This window comes from Pavona decussata, unplaced genomic scaffold (assembly GCF_977016875.1).
Source record: "Pavona decussata unplaced genomic scaffold, jaPavDecu1.1 SCAFFOLD_119, whole genome shotgun sequence".
In the NCBI taxonomy this organism is placed as follows: Eukaryota; Metazoa; Cnidaria; class Anthozoa; order Scleractinia; family Agariciidae; genus Pavona; species Pavona decussata.
The window spans coordinates 640,403-665,385 of record NW_028145533.1 but is presented as its reverse complement, the minus strand read 5'-3'; the positions used below and the strand labels follow the sequence as shown (position 1 = coordinate 665,385).

Below are 24,983 nucleotides of genomic sequence, written 5' to 3'. Positions count from 1 at the left end.
ACATCCTTGCGTTGATGTGGTCAAAATAACTGCGTCTGGGTAAATGCGACCGGCCTCGAGTAGAAATGCTCCATCCGGCGCAAGTTCAGACTATCATATTTCACTCATTGTTTCTACAGTAAAACATGACAGTAGAAGTGTCGGCTTAACATTCCTACAGCAGTACAATCTGGGCACCATTTTCCTATCTGTTCCTCTGAAGTTAAACGCTAGTCACGTAATGCGGTTATGAATTTTGAAAGCTTTGGAAGTAACTCTCTTTGTTTAGCAACAAGGCAAAGAGAAGGTCGAGGCAAGTGAAGCGAGGCGCATCACCGCCGATTTGATAGAGATAAGGCTCGATCGTGACCATTCACATGAAAAGAGAATCAGCGACTAATCAGCACCCCTTTTGTTTGGATGAAATCTTGAATCGTGACCGTTTAGCGAAAGCTGCTGATGATTACACAGGCACGCCCAGCGAGAAACATTGAGGCAAAATACTTATTCCCAGATCGTTTTATGGATTTTTTGCTTGTAAAATTGTGTAAGCTAACACAATTTGGTCAATTTGGATTATTTACCTAACAAAAAATCGCAGAAACGCTTTTAGAGAAACGAATGTCATATTACGTTCACACTTGGTGCCTTAGCACTTGTGCCTGGGCCCCGGACACAAACTCCAAACGCGTGCGCACAGGGAACCGGAATACAATGTCTTGACTTCTTCAAAGGGTGCGTTCACATAAGTGCCAAGCGAGAATCGTACTCGGGCACCGTGCTTGAGAACCAAGTGTGAACATGGCCTTATTCTCCTGGCTTTCTAAAAAGGCTAGCTAGCCTTTTTTTCGGACTTAACATTTGCCCCTCAGAAAACAAAAGAAATTTTTGTTTTCCGGTGTTGCGAAAGTTTGAGATGGCATTTCGCCAAAGAAAACTGTAGTTTTCTTTTACGTCAAAATTTATGGGGCGATTAAGGCCTTGCAAACTGAGCCGTTTGTTATTCCCAAATACATTGCTACGATGATTTGAACATTTCACTTTGCGATTAACATTACTGATAAGTGTGGCTAGTTTTTCCATACTGATACCAATTACTATAAAACACCTACTGCTAGTACTTACTTTCTTGATTTGAGTTTTATATTGTTGTAAATGTTAGCATTGGCAAATAAAATAAAAAATAAAAAAAGTAAGAAAAGATTGAGGGGGGGGGGGGGGGGTTACACGTTTTAGTTTGTGGATGACATTCTACAAGCGTTGATCTAGTAACCTCATACCCACGAAGGAGACGGTCTCCATCTATGGTGCTGTTTTTTCGTTACTGAATCTAGGATGCGTTGTTTTTTTGGGAGAATCCGAAAACGGATTTGTGATCTCAGATCATTCGGATCATGCCGCATCAAAGGAACCGACGAATCCTTGTCCAGAGTGGATTCATCGGTTCCTTTGATGCGGCATGATCCGAGTGATCTGAGATCAGAAATCGGTTTTCAGATTCTCCCAAAAAAAACGCACCCCTAGCAAGCTGTGCACATTTTTAAACGCGTGTCAAAATATTTTCTGCAGAAAATTGCTGCATGCTCAGACATGATCTGTTTTTACTATACAACGTGATACAAAACAATGGTATTTTTAAAAGCTAAAGCCAACGGGATCAGATATGGGAATAGCCCACCAAAATAACGTCGCAGGCCTGTAGACGAATACTGTTATTTTCCGTTTATTTGAAAAACAAAAGCGATTCAAATCAAAGATAACTTAACTATATTGGTAGCCATTGTACTTAAAATATTACTGAAAGTAAAAATGACCAGAAATGAAGATGATAATGATGATGATGGTGATAGAGGGTTCAGTTACCGTTTTATGGATTTATGCTATTAGATGCGCCTAAGTTTAAGGATTTAGCGAACTTCTGTCCTTTTCTAAAGTACACTATTTCAACACCATTGGATTTCTGAATAAAATTAAAACGTCTAAGACTTGGTTAGGTTGCTAAAACTATGGCAAAAATTAAATGTTTTTCCAAAGGCTCATTCCAAGTCCACTCACGTTCTTGGATCCCCTTTTATAACAAGAGGCCCACTAAAATCTCCAAGGGGATTTCACTGAATCCGGCCTCGTAAACAAATTTCTAGAATAAACCCTCTGTTTTTGCTGTCTTCTACCATTTATAACCCGACTTCGCTGCAGTCTTATGGCAATCAATAAATACTCACCATTTTGGAATCATCTACATCCTCTTCTCTCCGTTTCTTAGCATTGGCTTCGGCGACTTCTATCTCGTGCTTCTTTTTCTCAGCCTCGCGTCTCTTTCGCTCCTGTTCTTGTCTTTCTTCCTCCTCAATTCTAGCCATGCGCTCCTAAAATGGAAGCGAAATAATAATAAGACCGACCGTTTATTAACATACACTTCGCAGTCCGAAGACTGAATTGCGTGTACAAATAATTAAATTGTATAAAACTGAAGACATAATATATACAAATAAGTAAAACAATATAGAAAAAAATTCGTAACCACAGGTCAACGTCAATAAATAAATAAATAAATAAATAAATAAATAAATAAATAAATAAATAAATAAATAAATAAACGAGCAAATGAACAAATAGCCAAATAAGCAAAATGTCAAAAACAAAAACAAAACAAAACAAAACAAAACAAAAAAAAATGTCAAATGTTTTCTATTATAGTGGAAGTGCACTTAGCTACCCAAAGCCAGTTATCAGGCATTCCACTCAAAAATAACGGGAAACAAATAATCATAACAGGTTAAATATCCCAACTGGCAGGAGGCAAACCAGCTAGCTATTTACAAGAGTGGCCGAGGACGGGGCTTGAACCCCGGAACTCCGGATTTCAAGTCCGGCGCCCTAACCGCTGGGTCACACCGCCTCCCCAGCAGGAACCTAAGACAAAGCTGTCGTGATCCTGTTAAAGCACTCAAATACTTCAACGTTGCATCCACTGTTCCAGTTTAGGAACCAGTAGTGTAGCAGCTCTCGTAGATACACGGCATTCATGGAAAACAGGTGTAGTTTAGTGTAATTACGAGCAAGACTTTTTAGAAAATATTGTTATGTAGTTGTATTTTATACTGTACCAAAACCTGATGGATTTTTACCATGTTAAAATAAAGATTTGAGATTGAGATTTTGAGATTTAGATTGTCTCAATTGTGTAGCAGCTGCAATTGTTTTTAGGGTTGGAGGTATCGTTCTGTTGTTTGTTCTATTGTTTTCTAGAGCCAATCACGTGGCTGGCTTATGGATAGCTGCTACATCGCCCTTCAAAACCCCTGAGCTACGCCCAACAACAAAATCAAGTGCAAACATTTTTACAACAATAAAACACATACTCTGAAACAAGAGTTCCTGACAAGTATCGAAGCCATATTACACACAAAGGTCGGTTTCTATACGGTACTACTGAGCTAAAAGGAGAAACTTCGAAACTTTTGGATGCAGGGGACCACCTGACGCACAAAACTGTTCTGAATACGTTTCGTTACCGCATCTCTTGTGAACTGAGCTGAACTGATGATTTATTTTAAGAGGGTAGCACATGACAGTAAGGAAACTGATAACCCAGTGGCCCTTTTTAGCACAAAGACCAGACCAGCACACCGGGAACTCCACGCCCTACTCTTTCTAGTAGAAATATACGTGCCAGACGTCACTTTACGTGTAAATAAACCAACTGATTGCAGGGTTGACAATACCGCAAAGAGCTTACTTCTTTGGGCCAATATTTCAACTCGAACCACTAGTCTTTTTCAGGGCCAGAGTTGCTCTTACCCTGAAAAAGACTAGTGCTACTAGTGCTATATGATCAGCACTCACTCTAAAGGCTCACCCACCTTGTGAAGTCTTTCCGCTTCTTTTCTTGCAGCATCAGCCGCCATTGCTTTTCTTAAACGTTCTTCCTCTAGCTTCCTTAGTTTTTCCGCTTCTTCACGTTTCCTTTTCTGTTCAAAAGAAAACAAAGGCGGTTCAGGTTTCTGTATAATCGCTCAAAAAGTCTTTTCAAAATGCTTATGATTTGTACTTTTGAGTCTGTGGATGAAATCCTAAAGTGTGACCATTCAAATGAAAGCTACTGAGCAGTCCTTTCAAGTGGTATGCTAAGTTTTAATTCTGAAGTTAAAAACCTTCTTAAGAGTTATCATTCTAACAAAAGCTATTAAGTAGTACAGGTTGTACGAACTTTTGAGTCTCTTCTAGCATGACCATTTGAACAGCACTTTCCTGTGGTGCTGCATGTCTGTAATACAGTACAACGTTAGTCTACATGTAGCTTGTCAAACTGTGGATGAAACCTCGAAGTGAGAGTATTGAAACTAGCGATTACCTATTAAAGTGTGGTCACTGAAATCCATCAGTTCAACTAAACCCCAACACTTAGGGGTTTGCAAAACGCAGCTCAGAATCGAAGGTTCTTTTTTATTCTTTTTATTTTGTTGTAATTTTCTGGTGAAAGGGTTTCAGTGTACACTCATACCTCAGCTCTCAGTTCTTCCGTCTTTCTTTTCGCCAGTACCATTCTTATTCCCGACTGTATCTTGACGATGCTTTGCAGGCGGTTTTTGTATTCCTGCCGCGCCAGGAATCCACGACAGAATGCTTGGAAAAGTTTCATTCTTTCGCGCAGTGTGATGTATTTAGAGTGTAATACTCGAGCTCTGTAAGTGGCCTGGAGCCGAGCCATACCACTGCGAATCTGAAACGCAATGGAACAATTAGGATTCGTTCGTTACAAGCAACAACAACAACAAAACTGTTTTGAATAATCAGCACATTTGCAGCAGCTTTTGAACTAACCAAGGTTTATTTACCACAAGAAATTCTGTTCACAGAAAAGCCACTGATGAGTACTTTCAGTAAGGGTGAATGGATTGGCGAACGGAACAAGTGAACACGGTTCATCCCTCTGAAAAGAAGCCGGTGGAATTTCCCCCTCCCCCGCTCCTTGAACTATCATTTCCCCTCTACGGTCCTTGTTCAGCTCTGCAAAGTGATTCACCCCTCCGAAAAGAAGTCCCTTTTATTAGATGCAATTCATGGACAGTCATTTTCCCTCACAGTGACTGTCAAAACGATTTATCCTCCAACGAAAGAGAACCAAATGTTCCTATAGTGAGATCCAATTGAAGAGCTCTTATCTCCGCTATTCGGAGCGAGTACAAGATTTAAGTACACAGACCGAGAAGTACATTTCACGGACCGGACCGTTTGGGAGAGCATGTCTTGGGTCAGCCTCTAAACTTTGGGGACTAATTTGGGAAGATTTCTAAGAAAAGTAATGAGGACAATAAATAAAACGTTGCTGTGGTTGCGCCAAAAGTGTCGCCAAGGGAACAAAATATGCTCAAAAAAATATTACTCTTGGTGATGCACAGGCTATACATGTCCGTTGTAACTCACCTTCTCGTACTTTTTTCGTTCGTTATGGCCTCTCCAAGTCTTTTGAATAACAACAGAACCGCTCTTCATCTTCATGTACTGCTTGCGAATCAGAAAACCGCGAACAACTTTCTGAATCAAGATGGCGCGTTTGGTGAGAAGCTTGTCTCGTTCTTCTTCCAGCTGAATGTCTTGCTGATCCTGTCAATCAAAACCAACAAGCTGTCAATCACAGAAAACAAACGTCCAATCACAACAGACTGTCAATCAGAGAGCACACTGTCAATCATAAAACAGAGGATGAAAAAAAAAAAACGGTCAACTTCAATTATAACGGACAAACCAGGATTGCAATTTCCCTTCCGCATTAAAGAATCGTGATATATTCAGTACTTCACAGAGCGTCATCATGGTACGTTTCTCGACATACACAAGGCCGTGCTTTCATAAGATGGCCTGTGCAAATCAGACAAACTCGGGTTGCTATCGCTTAGTTTTTGCAAAGTTTCCCCAGAAATATAAGAAAATAGTGAAGAACTACCCGACTTTTCTCTTGGAATTGAGTAAATATCGCAATGAATCGAAATCTTACTTCTGAACTTTAACTTTGACTTGAACATTTGAGTACTTAAACATTCTGTGGGCTTGGAAACTCGTTTGTCTAATACAAGGAAGCAAACTAATACAAGGAAGCAAATTTTCATTGACAATTTCAGATGAACCGTTCTCGTTCAGACCATACCATTGTGGCGTGTTTGTAACCTGCCAATACGAACATTAGTTTTTTCTGTAAGCACATTAAGAGAATTTTGTAATCAATTACAAATAACACCTGTTTTCTGCGCACTACTTTGTTGTCACTATGTTAAAAAAGAATTGGTTCATACTTTTAGCTGTGCGTACATCGAGTTATGGATGCACTTGAAAAGTATGGAGAGCACTCAAGAAACTAGACTCGCTATAGGCTACGCCTTGAGCAACTCTTAAGCTTCTCTCGTGCTCTCCAAACTTCCCGCGTGCATCCATAACTCGATCAACGCACGCTAAACACGAACCAATTCGTAAAAAGTAAGCCAGTCATTATAGAGCGGTTTCCAATGGACTGTTGTTAACCAATCACGTCCCGCGGGATGAAAAGGAAACAAGAGTATTGTTTCGTCATGGGATCCCGAGACGATCTTCATCCATCAAAAGGACACGGCTAACTACTGTCTGATAAAATTGAGAATAACTCAGTTTTGAGCAGGTTGAATGTTGTTTTGTGGTTGGTTGGGCTAAACGTATGCTTCCTTCTACATATAATCCAAGGATCTGGAAACCAAACAGTACGTTGACACGGAAGAATCCCTGGTCGACGGGACAGGGATGAAATTTTCCCGGCACGAAACCATAGTAACAGAACAAGAAAATGAGCAGATACCGAGATGACTTCGTCCCGAGATGACAATCGTCTCGGGATTTGGTTCATCTCGGGATCCGTCTTGTAAACGGACCCGAAGACGTTTTTGTTTTTGGTGAGCTAGTTATGAGTTGATCTTTTTCGTGACATATATAATCGCGTAGAAAATATGGACCTATATTTTCCTTGTTTCATTTATGCAATATTCAAATTCATAAAAGCGCTATTTCAAAAAGCGTCTGTTACAATCGCTTTTAATTTTGATGCCTCATTTCTCCGTACGCTTAATTCTGTCCAAAAAATTGAACGTTTTTACAACTAAACTACTTAGCTTAATTACACAACGTACACAAAAATTCAATACTCCAGAACAACAGTTAACACATTGTCGCCAAAATTGCTGACACCTTTGACCACGTTATAACATGCAAAATTTACTGCCCATGCGGGAATAGACATTAGCACTGACGTCAAACTGTTTTTGCAACAACAGAGAGCCAAATTACGAACAGGTGTAGAATTCATATATAAAGTGAAAGAAATACAAGAAAACCTGACTTTCATTTGAATTTAAAACCACAGTTCGCTAAAGAAAAGGCCCACACACGCTTAACTACAACTTTCTTAATGTCAATAGCGAGACTTACCTCCAAATGTCCACTGGACAAGTTTTCACACTTTAAAACGATGAGCTGAGTAAAGCTCTGTTTATTTTGAATTCTTTCTGCGCGACTAATCATTGCCTCTACTCGCGGCGATTTCCACATCATAAAATTGAGCAAATTATTTCTTCTCTTCGTTCAAAGTTGAATTTAAACTTCTTCCACCGACATAAATTTTATCTAGAACTATTTAAAGATTGCGTTCCGTTTTGAAAACTTCCAGCTTGTTTACTTTTTGTCTCATCGAGAACCAGCGCGTTCGCGAAATTTCCGATCAATGTAACAGCTGTTTTTCTCGTCTTATTGCGGGAAAAAAATACGGCGACGAGGGCTCAAGAAATTTGACAGTTTTCGTTATTATAAAAATGTTATTCCATCCGGACGTATTTATAGATCAATATAAACGCATCTGTTCTGAAAAATATAATCATTAAAAAAAAAAAAGAAAAAACAATAATTGAGTCACTGATCAAATGCATTTCGGAACCTGTCCGTCTCCTTCTTTTTTGGCTCTTCATTCAGCTCTCTCTCGCATATATTAGGCTTCTCGTGTTTCAAGCTCGTTCGGCTCAGATATAGATATAGTGAAGAAAGAGAAAAATCTTGATCAATAACACCAAGATATTTAACCTTTTTAGCTCCAAAATGACGTCCATATTCAGCACAAGCATGTTCTGTTTCTCATGTCCTAGTTAGGAGAACTTGGTAAACTTCAAGGCATTTCACGTTTAATGACCAATTCCTTTATTCTCATGAACTGGATGCCTGATTAAATGGGGATATTGTTGGGAGAATTTTGATGCTGGTCGCTATTTGGAACTTAAGGTTTGATAACAATAAGGTTTTCACCCAAATTTCTACACCTCTAAAGCGACGTTTAGATTCGATTTTCGGCAAAGAAATTGCATTAGACAGGTACAGTTTATGTAGCCTGTGCCACTGGACACCTCATTCCCAGGCCCTTCGCGTCTGCCTCCTCCGAGAGGAAGAGAGAGGACCCTGGGAACAAAATTTTCCACAGGCTACAGAAATAAACATTGATTACGTCACAAATAACTTATGGGTAGCAATTTCCTTTTTCCTTCAAATTAAACTTAGTTGAAAAAGCGATCATTTGACCGATGTTGCAGAACTTATGTTTACACTTACGTTAACGATGTCTTTTCAGTTGTTCTTCTTGCTTGATATGATTGCTGTTCATGAAACTTGAGGATAAACCGATTTTCCAGACAAATATTTTGGAGAAGTGATTTTGAGCTGAGAAATTACTGTTTCAATCGCAAATAGCAAACAGCCTGCCGAGCACCAACTTTCAAATTTATGAAATTCGCTGCAGCTAATTTTGCATTCACAATTTGATTCCTAAATTTGGCATTTGTGATTGCGAACTTGGAAGTGAAGCTTCCAATTTTCTAAGGGGCCTGGAAGCCGATACAGCAGTCTGAGTTATCTGAAATCCAACGTATTAAACAAACAAACAAACAAATGTCTTTTATTACTTACCTTGAGAAAAATCTTTGTTTTTCCAATCTGCCAATCAGAATTTCCCAGAAGGCCCTTGGCGATTTTAACCGCCGCACTCTTCAGACCCTGACCGTCCAACTGACCTCGTGCTAGGCCCTCGCTCAACATGTAGTAACGGTCAATGAATTCTTTAAATGTGTGGCGCATTGGGTAACCAGCTTTCCGTATTCTGTGGGGAAGAAGATCATTGTAATTACAAAAAACAGTGTTAGGGAGGTTTTCAATTGAGCGTCCAAAGTAGTTCCGAGTTGGCTGAATGGTTCTTCTTTATTTAGCCATGCAAAATTCTTTTTTTTCAACGATTTCTGACGCCATCTTGGTTGGATTGAAGGTAACCCAACGGCGGGAGGGGGGGGGGGGGGGGGGAAACACGTCAAAAGTTACAGTAAATGAATGGGATTTTAGCCGACTACAATCTTACTGATATTTCACAATATGATATTTCACAATTTTCTCAAAAATAATGTTAAGAGCTCCGAAACGATGAGTGAAAATAACGTACGAGGCGCTAATCAGTAACATCAAGTAACGGACCTTATCGTCTCCATCATCCCTGAATATCGTAGCTGTCGACAGCATAAGCCTCGATCAAATCTCTGAAAGTAAAGGGAAATAGTAAGATCTTGAAATAAGGGTGGAGAAGGAAATCAATGAAATGAAATTGGGTAAACAGTCTACCTAAACGTTTCTTGAGAATATCAAGATAAGTAATTCAAACGGAAACAAGGAGCAGTACTTTCTTGTGGTATAGCTACTGCTGTGAGTTTTTCGTTCTTGTTTTCTTAGTGTGTATATCAAATCCTGAAGTTCAATTAATTTAAAGCTACTAAGCAACTGTTTCCAGAAGTAATTTTTATCATGCTGTGCAATATGGTTCTGTGGATGAAACTCTCAGTCCGACCATTCAAATTAAAGTTACTGAACAGTGTTTCCAGCGATAATCTTTATTAGTTAGTACAATGCGGCGCTATCTTTCTTAAGGCTGTGGATAAAATCCTTAAGTGTGACCACTCGGATGAAAGCTACTGAGGAGAACTTTCCCGTGGTGCTGTATGTTATGCTGTACAAGGTGGTTCTAACGCTTGAATTGAAGTGTGACCATTCAAATAAAAGCTACTGAGCAGTACTTTCCTGTGGTGCTGTATGTTATGTTGTACAAGGTGGTTCTAACGTTTGAATCTGTGAATGAAATCCTGAAGTGTGACCATTCAAATGAAAGCTACTGAGCAGTACTTTCCTGTTGTGCTCCTAGGGAATCTTTTACTATGTAAAAAGTAACATTTAATGTTATGTTCTAGTGTTTTGATATGTAAGGGGGGCAAGCACTGTTGATAAGTTTCTTACCATTGGTTTCTTGTAGTCATTGGGTTTAATGCATCGCACAAAGAAAGGATGGCAAGCGTTTAAAGTTCTCATCAGTAAATCAAGCGACTTCTTAAACTGGGTTCCGAGCGTTGGTGAACGTTTCCTCGTATCGTCGCCCTAAAAGAGACACATCGTAAAAGCCAGTTGCATCATCACCCAAAAAAATCTTCTTCTGTTCCTTCAATCAACATTTGGACAATCACTGTCAGTAAACATAAATGTCGCAATGAACGAATCAGAACTCAAATAAAAAAAAACATTCACGATACGACAACCAGGAACGGAAAGGAGGCAAACTTAAAATAATAATAAAAAAATATATTTATTTATTTATTTGTAAATAACTAAATAATAAAAATTCAACTCGAGCTTCCAATTTTCACGAGGCTTTTTAACACGCACAGAGCTTTATAGCAAACGAAAAATTAAACAAATGAAAAACTTCTTTTAAGCGCCTTCTTTTGTTCCACGGTTAACAAAAAAAAAAAACTCTCTAAAAGTGGAAGAGAAACCAGAAAAGACACAAACCATGGCTCTCTCTTTGGAAAAAAGTTCCAGTAAGAACTTTGACTTGCTCTCTGCAACCAAGTCCACAAGATCGGCACTGAAGGTATCGCGATTCTTGTCCAGGAAACCTGCCAAATAAATAAAACACGAACTCATAAGGCCATGCAGTTAAGGCTAATTCTATTTCTATAAGTCATATGTCACTACTGTGAAGTTGGTTTGGAAAAGTGATCTTATTATCATAAAATTGGTAAACTTTGCCTTGAATTTCTCCAAGAATTATTTATGGTTTGAGAAGCCAAACATCTCGAAGTTGGTTCAACCCACTCTTCCTTGGGTTTGATATATTACTTCAAGCTTAGGGAAAAACTGGCGAAAGTCACCGATACTGTGTCCCATACCCACAAAAACAATAACAGCGGTCCAGACTCAAGCCAGCAATTTCGGAGCACGTAAAGGGCATTTCAAGGACAGCTCCTCCTTTTACTATTGTGTATACGTTCTGCGCACCTCAGGAAAGTCTGTGAAACGATCATTTGTTCAGGGCGGTGTCCAATAATACAGATTTTACGACCTTGCTGGACAAAAAGATCTTAGCCAGGACCCAGTTGTTCAAAGGCCGGATAACTTTATCCGCTGGATAAGGCACTATTCAGGGTCTAAAATATACTTCACGTTAAACATTGTCCAAGGTTTTCGTACACTCCCAAACTTAACTGTGGTTAGAAAGAGTATATTTGCCTGTACAAGAGGAAATACTGAAATTTTTGCACAGATTGAAACTGTCAGATAATGACTTATCCACAGGATAAATTTATCCGGCCTTTGAACAACTGGGGCTACTGGAATCCAAAAAGAGAATTGACGGTAATCACGCATTTTTCCGAGATAAAAGCTGCAATTTCTTTGGGAAAAAAATGGCATGCATTGTTCTGTATTAATCTCCAGAAAGTGCCCAGGTACACCCCTTGTTTTTTTCTGCGCGTATCCTTGACTGTCAATCATCTCACATCCAACGCGCTCGCGGAATAAATGTTAATTAAAATACCTCTGGAACTGTAGAAGACAGTGCCTGCAAAGTGACGGATTCCAAAGACGGATGAAGCAGTGTTTACCGGGGGAATGAACAGTTTGGATCGCTTGTGATGCGTGTTGATTTTCTGTAACATTGTAGAATCCGTTCCCTAAAATACATACAACACAAAAGAACTTAAAATCCGTCGGAGTATCTAGAGGTTTGTTCTGAGAGGAAGGGGGTGGACTAAATTAACGTTATGTAACCGAACAAGGGGGGTAGTTTGTAAAGACACTGTGGTGCTGCGTCGGTGGGGAGTAGAAACAAATGTTTGGTTTATCAACAGAGTTGATAACTAAAGGTAAATTGGCCACCGTAAAGAGATTCGAGTGCTGACGTTTCGAGCGTTAGCGCTTCGTCAGAGAGAATTCTGTCTAACCAGACGCTTACAGTTTTGTTGTTTCTGTTTTGCTGATAGACGTATTATTTTTTTTTTTTAGTCAGTAACACTGGACTATACTCCAAATAAAGAAAATCCGAGTGCGCCGATCAGGAGTCGAACCTATGACCTTCCGATTACTAGTTCGGATACTCTACCACTAAGTTGTACGAGACTCGTACGAGACTCGCTAGGCCATTAAACATCCCGCGTGTACTGAGAGGATTTGAATGCCAATGAATGTCAAAACTTCATTTGCTGAAATGCCATTCTAAGGGAAAATTATGAAGCCGCACACTTTTCTGTGGTTCTGTTGGCTTAAAAAATACCTTTGGAAATCTACTTTCTTCGTCCACCAAAGCGATGATATTCATGGGCTTCTGAGCCAGTATATCGAGAATATGTTGATTGTCCACGAATGCTATATGCTGCCACTTTATATCTTCTTTGTCGTATTCCTCCTAAGAAGTCACAGGAGATAACAATTAATGACATTTTTTTCAATGGCAAATGCATCAGTTGTAGCTATCAGCACCATTTTTATCGATAAACTATCTGCTCGCGCTCTATTGGTCGAAACATGTCACGTGACCCAAATGAAATGGAGGATATTAGAGGGTATCTTCTTGTGATTTCCTCCCGGGCCCTGCCGTCCGAAAACAGATGAGGTCTAACTTAACAGTTAAACAAGCTTTATCTGGTTTAAAAGCGTTAGTGTTGATTTTGATCGGTCTATACGAAGTGGTCCTACTATATTCTTGTCTCCTAGCAAAATTCGTGAGTGAAAATTAAGTCAAAACCATTGGGCCGGGGTGCTTCCTTGTGGAATTGTCTAATTGCCATTCTGTGGATAAAATCCTAACGTGTGAGCAGTTCTTTCCTTGTGTGATTTTTACTATGCTCTCCCAGGTGGAGTTCGCGGATCTGAAGGTACTAGTAATGTTTGTCTCTCAATATTTTTTAACAGTGAATCAGTTTACGATCAAACTTGCCCTTTACGCGACTTCACCAACTGGCCTAGTTATATACTTGCCTGTTCCAGTTTAAAGATGTGTTGTACAAAGAACTGCTGAAGATTCTCATTGGCGTAGTTGATACAAAGTTGTTCAAAACTTAAAGGAAAGAAACAACAATGTGAGTGCGTTCACTTGGATAATCACTGGCATTACTCTGAAAAGGTTTGAGATAATTGGGGTGTCATGCGAGATTTTCGAGGGGCGCGAGCCAGGTGAAAGCCATGAGAGGATTGGGAAGGTGAGACTAAATAGAGAGCTTGCTGGCAGGCTAAAAAGTTGGCGGTAATTTATGTTTCGTACTCTTTGTTCAGATGGGGCATAATGTGTCACATTACTAAGGGTTCCACCAATACAAGTAGCCGATACAATACCTCGGTATCGATAACCAATTTGTGACGTCAGTGATTAAGGCTCCGTCTCGCGTTGTGTTGTAATCGTTATTGCGTGCAGTCACGCGAGGAGCACTAAATACTATCGGAACAACCGATACCACTCGAGAGTATCGTTATCTTTCAGGTAAAACCCCAATGTCGATGGTATCGTTATCAAGTACTTTGTATTGAAAGATTATGGATAGTAGTGAAAGATGTCTAAATTGCATGATATGCCCCACTGATATGAAATATAACGGATAGTTTGTGTAAAATCGTCAAAATAGAATAAAGGAACTGGAATGTCTTGTGCTTAAAGCAAACTGTTAAACCAGTCACTATTAAATGTTACAATTCCATTGAGCCTTATCTTCCTTCACCTAATTTTACCTGTTGGAATCGAAGTTTTCAAATCCAAAGATGTCAAGAACACCTATGGATGACCTGAATGCTGAAACATTTTCCTGAAAATCAGAGAGAAACATAACTTCAGATTCCAAACAAATCAAGGAGGAAAGGAGGGAGGAAAAAAGGGACGGAAGGAAGGAAGGAAGGATCTCTTCCGAAGAATTCAGAATGAGAATCCTTAAACATTCGAACCAGAGAAACGGTGTTGTTGTCACAAAAACACTATGATCCAAGTCGTATTCCAAATTTCTTCATCATGTTGATGCGTAAAATAACATTCTCTTTACGTCGAATCAATTTTTCAAATTATGTTCACTTTTTGTTTGAATACTAACCTTAGCTGTGAAAATAGCAGAATTGATTTTGTTAACAATCCAGACGAATATCCTTCCATAGATTCCCTTGACAAAGGCGTCTCTGATGTCAACAGCCTTGACAGCACTTACAGGTGAGAAGATCATTTCACCGCGGGCAAAGGTGGAGCGGCTAGTGAACGCTTCGATTAAATTGTCGTAATTAACCTGAGAAAGAAGTTTATAGTAAACAATGAAATGCAAAATATTGCACTTTATATCAATGAATCAATAGCTAGGTTGTTTTCCTTTTAATCATAAGTAAACCAGATTATTCGGAATTTCATGGTAGCTGCTGGAAGAAGTTAAAATTTAAAGAAATTTTCTGGTACGTCAAATAATAAGCAACACCGCTATTTTCATTAAATAAAATAAAATAAATAAGTAAATAAATAAATAAATAAATAATAAATGAGAATCTCAGTGGCACACCCACAGAGTGGCTATTCGTCCACTGTTTCCAGGTCGAATTAGAATTTGGAATGTTGGTTTTTGTGGAGAGAGGAAAACCGGAGTACCCGGAGAAAAACCCTCGCAGCAGAGACGAGAACCAACAACAAACTCAACCCACGTATGACGGTGAGTCCGGGAATTGAACCCAGGCCACATTGGTGGGAGGCGAGTGCTCTCAACATTTGTGCCATCCCTGCTCCCTTAAAGGTAAGGTAAAGAGTCAAGAACCTCCGAGAAAACGAATCTTCTAATACAAAACAAATATGATAGCCTGCAAAGCATCATTTTTTACTTACCTCTAAGAGATTAGCCACTAGTTTCGCCAGGTCGTGGTCTGTTACATCACAAGCATCTACAGTGCTCTTTATAGTGGCTACAAGAAGATGAATGCCCATAAGCGCATGAAGTTAATAAACAAACCGCGCCCAAGCTTTTGGTTTGCTCAACCCGCAACGGATTTTTAAAGGAAGAAGTGGGTGGGGAGGGGGGGGGAGGGTGGGAGAAAGAAAACAGTTAGGGAGCGTAAAGTTAACGGCGGTATGACTTGGAGCAAGTGTTATGGACAGTCGCCTTGCTCGAGCTTGAAGCACCGGTTAAACCAGCAGTAACCAATGTCCCATTTTTGGTTTCCGTTGGCTGAGGTAAGAAATAAGAGAAGTGCGGTTTCCTCGAACACAGCTGGAAGGCTGAGTGCGGTCATGTGGCGGATTGAGCCACGAGGCTTCTTGGTTTTTTCCGAGTTTGTTTGTTTCCTCCCACCCAATTTCACCCACCGTTCCAATAAGTTGGAGTTGTTCGCCAGTCTTTTTTATTAGTTTCTTTTTTTTTTTTTTCCGAGAGCGGACGGGGTGATTTTGTATGCCCTATAGAACCACATATTTTGGGGCCTGTGGTTATAGCTGTATTTCCCTTTATTAGTTTCTGAAACTGTTAGTAATGTTTGATCTTGAAGTTACTAAAGACCAAGCTTCCTGGTTCGGTTCGGCACGGTTCTTAGGGGGTGTTTACACGTGAAAACACGCACCGGTGCGAGTTTCATATCGGTGTGATATCGTGTTTACATGAAGGGCTGAGATTTCATTCTGCGTTTACATGAAGGGACACTTAATGCCGGCCGACAAGTGTGTTTTACAAAAATTTGTGATTGTGACGCCATCTTGGATTGGATGTCGAAGACTGCGCATACGCTACCCGTTCCAGACTCCCGAGAGAGTGATTTTACGCCGGGACGAATAATTGTACGGCCTTTACATAACACTGGAATGAGTTTTCGTACTGGAATGAAAATCTCGCTGCAGTACAGTGACCGGGATGAATTCGCAATCATATAAACGAACGCACAGAGCCACAAGACGGAACCGGATTGAACTCGTACAGGAATTAAAGTTGCGCAGGTATTATGTAAACACTCCCTCGGACGTGAGGCGAGGAAAGAAACAGTTACACGTGTAAGAAAAAACGAGCTGTTAATGTGTACATGTACCTTCAAATTCAAGGTTCCCAAGGTGCAAAATAGCGGCCAGCATCTTGAAAATGCTCCAGCTATCGTCTTCAGAAAACAACAAAACCTGATGATAAAGGAATTCGGTTAATCAATATATGAAAGAGCCAAAAAGATGCTACTTGAACAGGCTGCGTAGTGTAAAAGATAGAATGTACAGTACGGAGACCAACCACCCACTGACTCACAAATTCATGATATACGCTACTAATTAAAGTAGCGTACTAAATATAGGTACATGTTCGACAAGTCAAGCTAATGAAGGAGGACCACTACTGATGCATCGTTAGCACGTTGTTAATGTACCTATAACAAATATCTTTTGACGGGATTTAAAGCATCATCATTATCATCATCATCATCATCATCATCATCATCATCATCATCATCATCATCATCATCATCATCATCATCATCACTATCATCATCATCAACAACAACAACAACAACAACAATATTGACTTTTGTAGCGAGGCCCTTAGCTAAGGAAGAGTGGGTGCTGTTTCGCAAGAATTTGGACGCATTTCAAAGGCGTACCAGGCGTGTTAATCAACCATACATGCATTTGTGTCCGGGAGGGGAGGGGGTTATTCCCTTATATAGGCTATATAGGTATGTGCGGCCCCAAAGGGTATGGTTTTTCAGTCGCTTTGGTCATAAATAGCATATCGATTTTAGCCATTTTGCCGCCATTTTGGTAATAAATAGGGTATAGATTTTGGCACTCTAGTCTTGAATTTATTTTTTCTTTTAGAAGAAGCTACTTCTCCGTCATGATGTTTACAGCAACTGTGTACGAGCGGCAACGGCTTGTCACGCGCTCCGGTCAAGCGCTGTGCTCCAGGGGTTTTTCAACTGAAGTTGGCCAGACACTATCAGGTCGTAAATAGGGTATCAAATTTTTGGTTAGGTCATAAATAGGGTACGGAAAATCGCAGATTTTGGTCATAAATAGGGTAAGGATTTTGGGAAGCGGGCCGCACACTCCTATCCAATTTTTTGGGAATTCCCCCACCCCCCCCCCCCCCGGATTGGTGTGAGTTACTTGATATTTTGCACGCCAATTCATGAGTAAATTTGCACGCAGAGTTTCAAATTAAGAGTCAAGAAAAGAAAGCTATTCACTCACAGAGTTTTTAAATTAGTCCCATGTATGAACAATTTATGTGAGGATAGGAAGACCCAACTGAAAGTATACATTAAAACGTATTATGTAGACAACAACGTTGACTTACACTGTAAGTAGTCAGACCCTTAGCTAAAGAAGAGGAATTTTTAGTGAATGTACCTATGGAGAAAAGAAGTTGGATTTTCGACGACAAAAAGGGAGATGATGGCCTTATCATTTCGTAAATGAAATCTATTTCAGATCTGTAATTTTACGATTATATTTATGTTACAGTATGTTCGCAAAATAAATGTACAATGTAGCTTCGGACGCACGGATGTAGCTGGTATTTGGGAAAGTAAGTGAAGTCCAATGTTTCTTGAATGTTGTCCGTAAACCTTATTCCAAAATGGCTACCATTTTTAATATTCTTTTATTGGTATTCAAATAAGCCCTTCTTTCCTCGTTCTTACGCTCAAAAATCGAAAGAATATTTTACCTTGAACGAGGCAAGAAGAGCTAATTTGAATGCCAACAAAAGAATTTTAAAATGGTGGCCAATTTGGAATTCATGTAAGGTTTATGGTCTGAGCGACTTTTGTAAGCGCTAAAGGCCCCTGCAGCCTTGCACTACTGTTTTTCTTAACCTACTTATAATTAAGTCGGTCTTATTTTTTATGTCTGAAAAAGGTTTACTGTGTGTTACAAAACGATGTTTCATTGCACATTATACCTTCATCGATCCTCTGATGATTGCAAACTCTTCTTTGTCATCCATTCCACCACAGGAAATACAGTTTCCCTGGGTCAAGTAGTAATAATCTGAAGCGTCTGTTAAGTAAAGCCTTTCCCTATCACTCGGTGACATACCAGCTAACATACGGTAGAATATATGATAGTTTCTTTCATCGGGCATCTAAAAGTAAGAGATGGACTGATTATAATACAGTATTACTATTTGATAGTTTCCTTTGCCACGCATTGAAAAATAACAAGAATTAAGTATTTGTCACTATCCTACAAACATTCTGTTCTAACCAATCAGAACTCAACATTTCTATGAAATACAGGACGGTATTTAATGGTTTTGCTATGTATATTTAACAATTATTCCACGAGCGCGCGTTGGATATGAGATAATAGATAGACAACTTGGCGCTACGAGTGGAATAATTGCTTTTGTTAAAAACAATCAAGGAACATTGCTAGATCTTGCAGATTTCGCTTTGCAAGAACAACCAGAACACAATTTAATGGTCGCTATTTCTCGAGTATGGTATAATGGCTCATATATCATGGCCGCTAAGCCAATCAAATCCCAAGAATTGCATTATACGAGGAAGAAGTTTTTTTTTTTTATAAATAAAGAGCAATTATTCCATCTGTAAAGTCAGCAAATGAAAATCAATCGAATCAGCAATCCAATATATTTGCCTTTATCAACTGAGTTAATAAGGTAATTTAACTACCGTAAAGACATTCGAGAGTTTGCGTTTCGACGTAAGCCCTTCGTCAGAACGAATTCATCCAGGAAACTAGCGGTCCCGCAATCAATAATCAAGCCAATCAGTATCTTGAACTCGTATGACGTACACTCTCAACACGCCGCTCCTACTAATGACCCGTTGTGAAATTCTGTCATAAATCTGTTGAAATTCACGGAAGGCAACGCTACAGGTAGAGAAGCGACAGCCGGGAATACGTCTGCGTTCGCAGGCTACGCGACAGGCCGAAAGCTTGAACTTGTGAAACACAAAGCGTCGAAATCATACATTTTCGCGCGCGAGCCCCACACGCTCGTAGGCCGTAGCGTGACTTTCCCCCGTCTCACTTGCCATTTTCTCGCCCGCTCTAGACTTTCATCCATAGACCAACGAAAACAACAACAATAAAACAAATACGGACTGTTTTGATGTCTAATTTGTGGGTGATGTTCCGTGAATGAAACCTATTTGAAAATCCTACAGTTTCGCAAGGAAATTAGACTTTGTATTTAAAGAGTAGATGAATCAGTTGTCCAGTTCAATAATATTTTGAAACAAACAAGTGATTAATTCTTTGTTTGTTTGACATGTTTAAAATAGTATTAAACTAGTAATAAGCGTTCCATGATCTCAATCCCAGGCTCTTTGCCAAGTTGGTAATGATGTCATCCGCCCCTTTAAAATCTGCGGGGGAATGCCAGGTCCGGATCCCAAGATCCATTCATACCTTGAGTCGATCGACTGTCCCATACAATCTCGAGTCCAATCTGCATTAGGAGTGCGTTCTTTCTACGTCAAACGCCAAAAAACTGGCCGAAAATGGGAGAAACATGTTGTAGAATAAAATTTCCCAATAATTCAGTATTATGGAATAAAGAACCGAGGGGTGGGAATTTGGATGTAAGGGAAGTAGACAGCGCACAACCCTCTTTCCAAAAGCACCCACCCCCCTCCTCACACCCCCACCCCCTACAATAATCCAGGATAACTGAGTAAGTTTGCGCTGTTATTAATATTTTACAGTACTCACTTGATAGACCAGCCTGGATTTCTCTAATAAGTATTGGTCGATCTTGGCACCCTCAATGGAGCCAGTCTTGTTGAAATGAACGTCAATGTATTTACCAAACCTACTGGAGTTATCGTTTCGAACTGTTTTGGCATTGCCAAAGGCTGAAAAATAACAACAATTGATGTCAAATGTAAATTTCAGAAAAGTTACTTGAAGTGTGTCATTATACATAATTGAAGAGCTCAGCTGAAGAGGTTTTGGGGCCAGCCACTAGGACTTGGAGAACTGGCTCTCATTAGCAGTTGTGCACAGTAGTCTTTTACACAAGAGGGTCTACACTGTAATAAAGATAATGGGTCTTATCACGGTTTTCGACGCCATTTTGACGAGCAGGCAAACAGGCTTCAAATAACAGTGTTTGTATGGAAATCCAATCAAATAATTTTCATAAATCATCGCTTCTGAAAAATTCATGAATTGGGTAAACTTTTGGCATTGGGAAAAGGATTTAAGGGGAAAAAATGGAGGGATGTAACTGTGCCAGAAAGCGTCCAGTCGTGTTTTGAACTTTCCATACATTTCCCTGTATTTTTTTCCCGCGAACTATTTTTAGTAGCAGTTCACGGCTGGTTCGCTTTACAGACAAATGTATGGAAAGTTCAAAACACGACTGGACGCTCTCTGGCACAGCTACATCCCTCCAATTTTTTTCCCTAACATCCTTCTCCTAGTGCTAAAAATTTCCAATTCATTAATTTTTCAGAAGCGATGTGTTATGAAAGTGATTTGACATTGGATTTCCATACAAACACTGTAATTTCAAGCCTCTTTGCCTTCTCGTCAAAATGGCGTCGAAAACCGTGATAAGGCCTATTGAAGTTCTTAATGGTGAAAAATCAATAAAATAATTAAAAGTGGCACATTTGATCATTGTTATGCCAAAATGGGCATTAGAAATGGATAATAATCAAAAAGTAGTAACTACTTCATGTCTCACATACCAAATCCTTTGACGGTACCTTAATTAGCTGGTGTGTCAAATGGTACATGTAAATTTGCGACTTTGCAATACAGCAACTGAAGATAACTTTTCTTCTGCAAGCCCAATTAGACTTTCTTACCTTGCAGAAGAAAACTAACCTCCAAGAAGGCTAGTGACAAATAAACTATGCATAACCCAAGACCAGGAAATTTGACTTAACTTAAGTTTGCGAGACACACTGGGTTTTTTAAAGAGACCATGGTTTTGTTACCCTTTTACATGTATTTTGTTGTACACTGTACTTTCATTCTTCATGCCAAGATTATTAATATTCAGTTTCAGTGAGTCCATTTGCACAAACAAACATTCTGTTAAGCATACAGAAGCCATGTTACCTTCCAAAACAGGATTAGCTTCCAGAATCTGTTGTTCAATCCAGGAATGTTGTCCACTGACAGAAGCAAGGTACTGAAGAATGAGTTTAGTTGACTCTGTCTTGCCAGCCCCACTCTCGCCGCTACAACAACATTTCAGACATAAAAAAAAAATTAATAGATGTGTACTGAGTACTATGCCACAGCTTAGAGCTGATATAGTAACACAGTCAAGTTAATTTGATTGGCAAGCGTTAGGTCCAGATATAGAAATAATTATACTATTTTAATGTACATGTAAGATCATGGTTCAGTTACTGTACATGTACCTCACTAAGACATGGGACCTTCACAAAGCACAGGGGCACCCAACGATAGTTTTCTCTCAGACCCTTTGAAACGCTATTTTAGGCTATCTGGAGTGCCTTTAAAGCTCTGTGGGTTCATTTTAGGCCGTGCTATAATATTTTTATCTGTTCAGTCATTGTAGGGGAACTTGAGTCTTTTCGAAATTACAAGGGCATCTTTGTCCATTTCCCGAAAACCTTAGGTCTTATTTCCTTTCCGAAAATCTTAGCTGACCTTTTATCGGCACCCGAAACGACATTTTTATCAATCTGAAAACACCAGGCCTTAAATTTCTCATATCACGAAAGTTTGAGGTGAAAATTCCCTTAAGAAAATTGTAGGGGATCAAGGGTCTTCCAAACAGATAATTTACCGAAACGATCTGTTGGGTGCCCCTGAAAGCAGTTCCTGAGCATCAAATCCAATACTGTCTGACATTACACAGATTCACCAAGGAGAGATTCTGTATGTTTGAAACTGTTACTTCTAAGGCGTAGTTATATGTACTTTAATTTGGGATTTGTCATCAAAATTAATCACCAAATTGTATTGAACATTACAGCTTGTTTTGAGGGTTGCCCATTTCAGGGGCTCACTCAGTAATCTGGGAACTCCATGCCAACACATAAAGTGGACTTCATGTTGAAATGGGTTGACAGAAAAAATCAATCAATCAATCAGTCACAAAGAGCAACCCCCTCCAAAAAATGCTTCCACCTGTTTCTGCAGCATGGCTCAGAATCCCATTACCTGATGATAACACACTGGTCATGCGCCTCTCTTTTCATGTGCGTGTACGCATTGTCTGCCACAGCAAATATGTGAGGAGGGAGGTCACCTAGCTTTTTGTTCTTGTATTTCTTGACATGATCCGCGTCGTAGATGGGGAAGAGTTGATAAGGATTGACTGCCACTAAAATTGAGCCAGTATATGTCTGCAATTTGCAAGAAAGATTAATTTCCAAGTTTACTCTTTAACTTCATTGCATCGCTGTTATTGTTAGTTATGGGGAATACACTTGTACCAGAGTGGGTCACAGTCTGTAAGCTTGTAAACTTAGGGTGTGTTTGATTGACCCTATTACGGAATAGGAATATATACTGCGATGACAAGAAGTCCCTCGTAAGAGGTTTCTGAGGTTACTGGAGACAGATCTTAAATTATCACGTGTCAGGGAACATTTGCAGATTCAAATGTCTTCACAAATTACTTAAAAAGAGAAATCTAACAGCTATTCCACTTATTCTTATTCCAGAATAAGGTCAATCGAACGCAACCTAAGCTTAGACTTCCTTTGGTATCAAAACCACAAAATGTACATGTACCTGTAAAATTGTCAGTCTTATTAAAACAGATTATATTCTCCCTCATTTTCAACATTTATTTATTTTTCTGCTGATAATTATTTGTATGAATGCGACTGTCACAGTGACTTTCAATTTTGATAGTTTCAGTAGTTTTTGGTTTGGCAAACTTGATGACATTTTTTTTATATAAATATGCAGATATCAGAGACTATTGAAATCAAGAAAGATCAGCCTTGGGTCACCACTTACAAGATGTTTGGTATATTCCTTTCCTACACGTAGTAAGCATTTTTTTTACTATGAATTTAAAAGCTGACTCTGCTGGCACTTACATAAATCTGATGATTGTAGTATCTGATAAACAGGTTGTGTAGAATTCCTGCTTCATTCAAATCTCCAAGTTGAATCTATAATTGATGAAAAATAGAAAATACAACAGGAAAATGCATTTTGCCATTCATTGCACATTAATTAATGATCTGGAGAATTATCCTACTACCAAACTTAAAGTATATAATTTATTTAATAACAGTAACTTTGGCACTGCTGCAAATAATTTGACCAACTGCAATTTACATGTCTTAGCCGTGAATCACGTCAATTAAGGACCTAATTTAACCCATTTTACAGCTGTGTGCCTATAGACCTGGCCTTTGATTAGGTTTGATTTTGGCTGGAGTTGACTTTGTTTTCATTGGTGCAAACCTCAGTCCATAAATACAAACTAGTTAGCATAAAAACAACATCTTTTCCATACAAAAAGCAGTGGGGTTTGTATCAAAACAGACTGTCAACTCTATCTCCAGCCTCGCTTTCACAAAAAGACCAGGTCACTAGACACACAACTTTCATGCCGGGATATTGCTGGCAAGTCAACATTAAATGTTTTGTATACAGCTGTACACTGTAGTTTGTTCCTGTTCTTTTAAAATGCCTAGCTTATCACATCCCATTACTTTGACATGCATGTTTGATTGACTTTTTGCAGCATCACACTTTTCACTATCGCAGTTTACTTTTGGTGTTTAAATCCAATAGCAGCAAACTCTTATTTACAATTAAACTTTGCGAAAGACAATGAGAGCACTACTGTAACGACAAAAATAACATTAAAGGGGAAGTATCCTGGGTTTTATTTTATATCTTTTGTTAAAAATGATGAAATATAAGACCTTCAATCAGCTGCCAAATAATTCTAGAATGACAGGAGTAAAGAAATCAACTTAATTCCTGAAGGTAACAACTTGTGATCTGTTCTAGTGCATTTTGGAAACAAAAATGCGAGAACTTGAAAAACATTAGCCTAACATTAATTTTTTCAAGTTTCCATCCATTCTAACCTACTCTGTCTCTGGCCAGAGGCTCTAATCGACAGTTTTATTGCACTGGGGTGATAATTTTTAACAAACTTGACAATTATTTTGTTGTTTCTGCTGACAGACAAACATTTTTGGGTTTTGAAATGAGAGCAAATGTGCGTGATACTTCCCCTTTAATTTAACAAGCTGATCAGTGGCTGATCATAGTCTGTTTTTAAAGCTACAATTATTTTCCTGTGGCTAGAGCTCTTAGCGACAAAAATTGGCCTACTGTATGTAAATCAAAACCCTGACAGTTTTCTTATTCACACTAAGCAATCAAATGATTTAAATTAATAATATTACATATATAATATTATTAAATACCATATCATCAACCCCTTTAACACTGGTTGGGTGCATAATTCGAAGCTTGTTTGCCAATGAAGTCTGTATCCAATGTTCCTACAAACAGAAGAAAGCCATTTATATCAAAACCAGTAATATATATACGTGTACAGTACGTGTATACAGGTATATGTACATTATGCAGGGCTGTGATTAAGAGCCGTAAAGGTATAAGATCTGTTACAATAACAATTGAGTACATACATACACCTGTACATATATCAATCACTGACAAGTGATTTATTTATTTATTTAGTTATTTA

General features: G+C 39.1%; 1 protein-coding gene across 1 annotated transcript in view; it reads right to left on the bottom strand.

Moving 5' to 3' along the window:
• Positions 1-24,983, bottom strand: part of LOC146469757 (unconventional myosin-VIIa-like) — a 57,118-nt gene that overhangs the window by 29,133 nt on the left and 3,002 nt on the right. The window contains exons 4-24 of the mRNA XM_085122910.1: positions 24,700-24,777; positions 23,347-23,421; positions 22,457-22,641; positions 21,380-21,501; positions 20,021-20,163; positions 18,240-18,422; positions 16,381-16,465; positions 15,194-15,270; positions 14,427-14,612; positions 14,074-14,147; positions 13,330-13,408; positions 12,626-12,757; positions 11,891-12,026; positions 10,864-10,970; positions 10,315-10,452; positions 9,505-9,566; positions 8,950-9,139; positions 5,407-5,586; positions 4,484-4,702; positions 3,843-3,950; positions 2,202-2,345 (exon numbers count right to left, since the gene is read on the bottom strand). Coding sequence (XP_084979036.1) covers positions 2,202-2,345; positions 3,843-3,950; positions 4,484-4,702; positions 5,407-5,586; positions 8,950-9,139; positions 9,505-9,566; positions 10,315-10,452; positions 10,864-10,970; positions 11,891-12,026; positions 12,626-12,757; positions 13,330-13,408; positions 14,074-14,147; positions 14,427-14,612; positions 15,194-15,270; positions 16,381-16,465; positions 18,240-18,422; positions 20,021-20,163; positions 21,380-21,501; positions 22,457-22,641; positions 23,347-23,421; positions 24,700-24,777 — 2,703 coding nt within the window. The remainder of the gene's footprint in view (positions 1-2,201; positions 2,346-3,842; positions 3,951-4,483; positions 4,703-5,406; positions 5,587-8,949; positions 9,140-9,504; positions 9,567-10,314; positions 10,453-10,863; positions 10,971-11,890; positions 12,027-12,625; positions 12,758-13,329; positions 13,409-14,073; positions 14,148-14,426; positions 14,613-15,193; positions 15,271-16,380; positions 16,466-18,239; positions 18,423-20,020; positions 20,164-21,379; positions 21,502-22,456; positions 22,642-23,346; positions 23,422-24,699; positions 24,778-24,983) is intronic.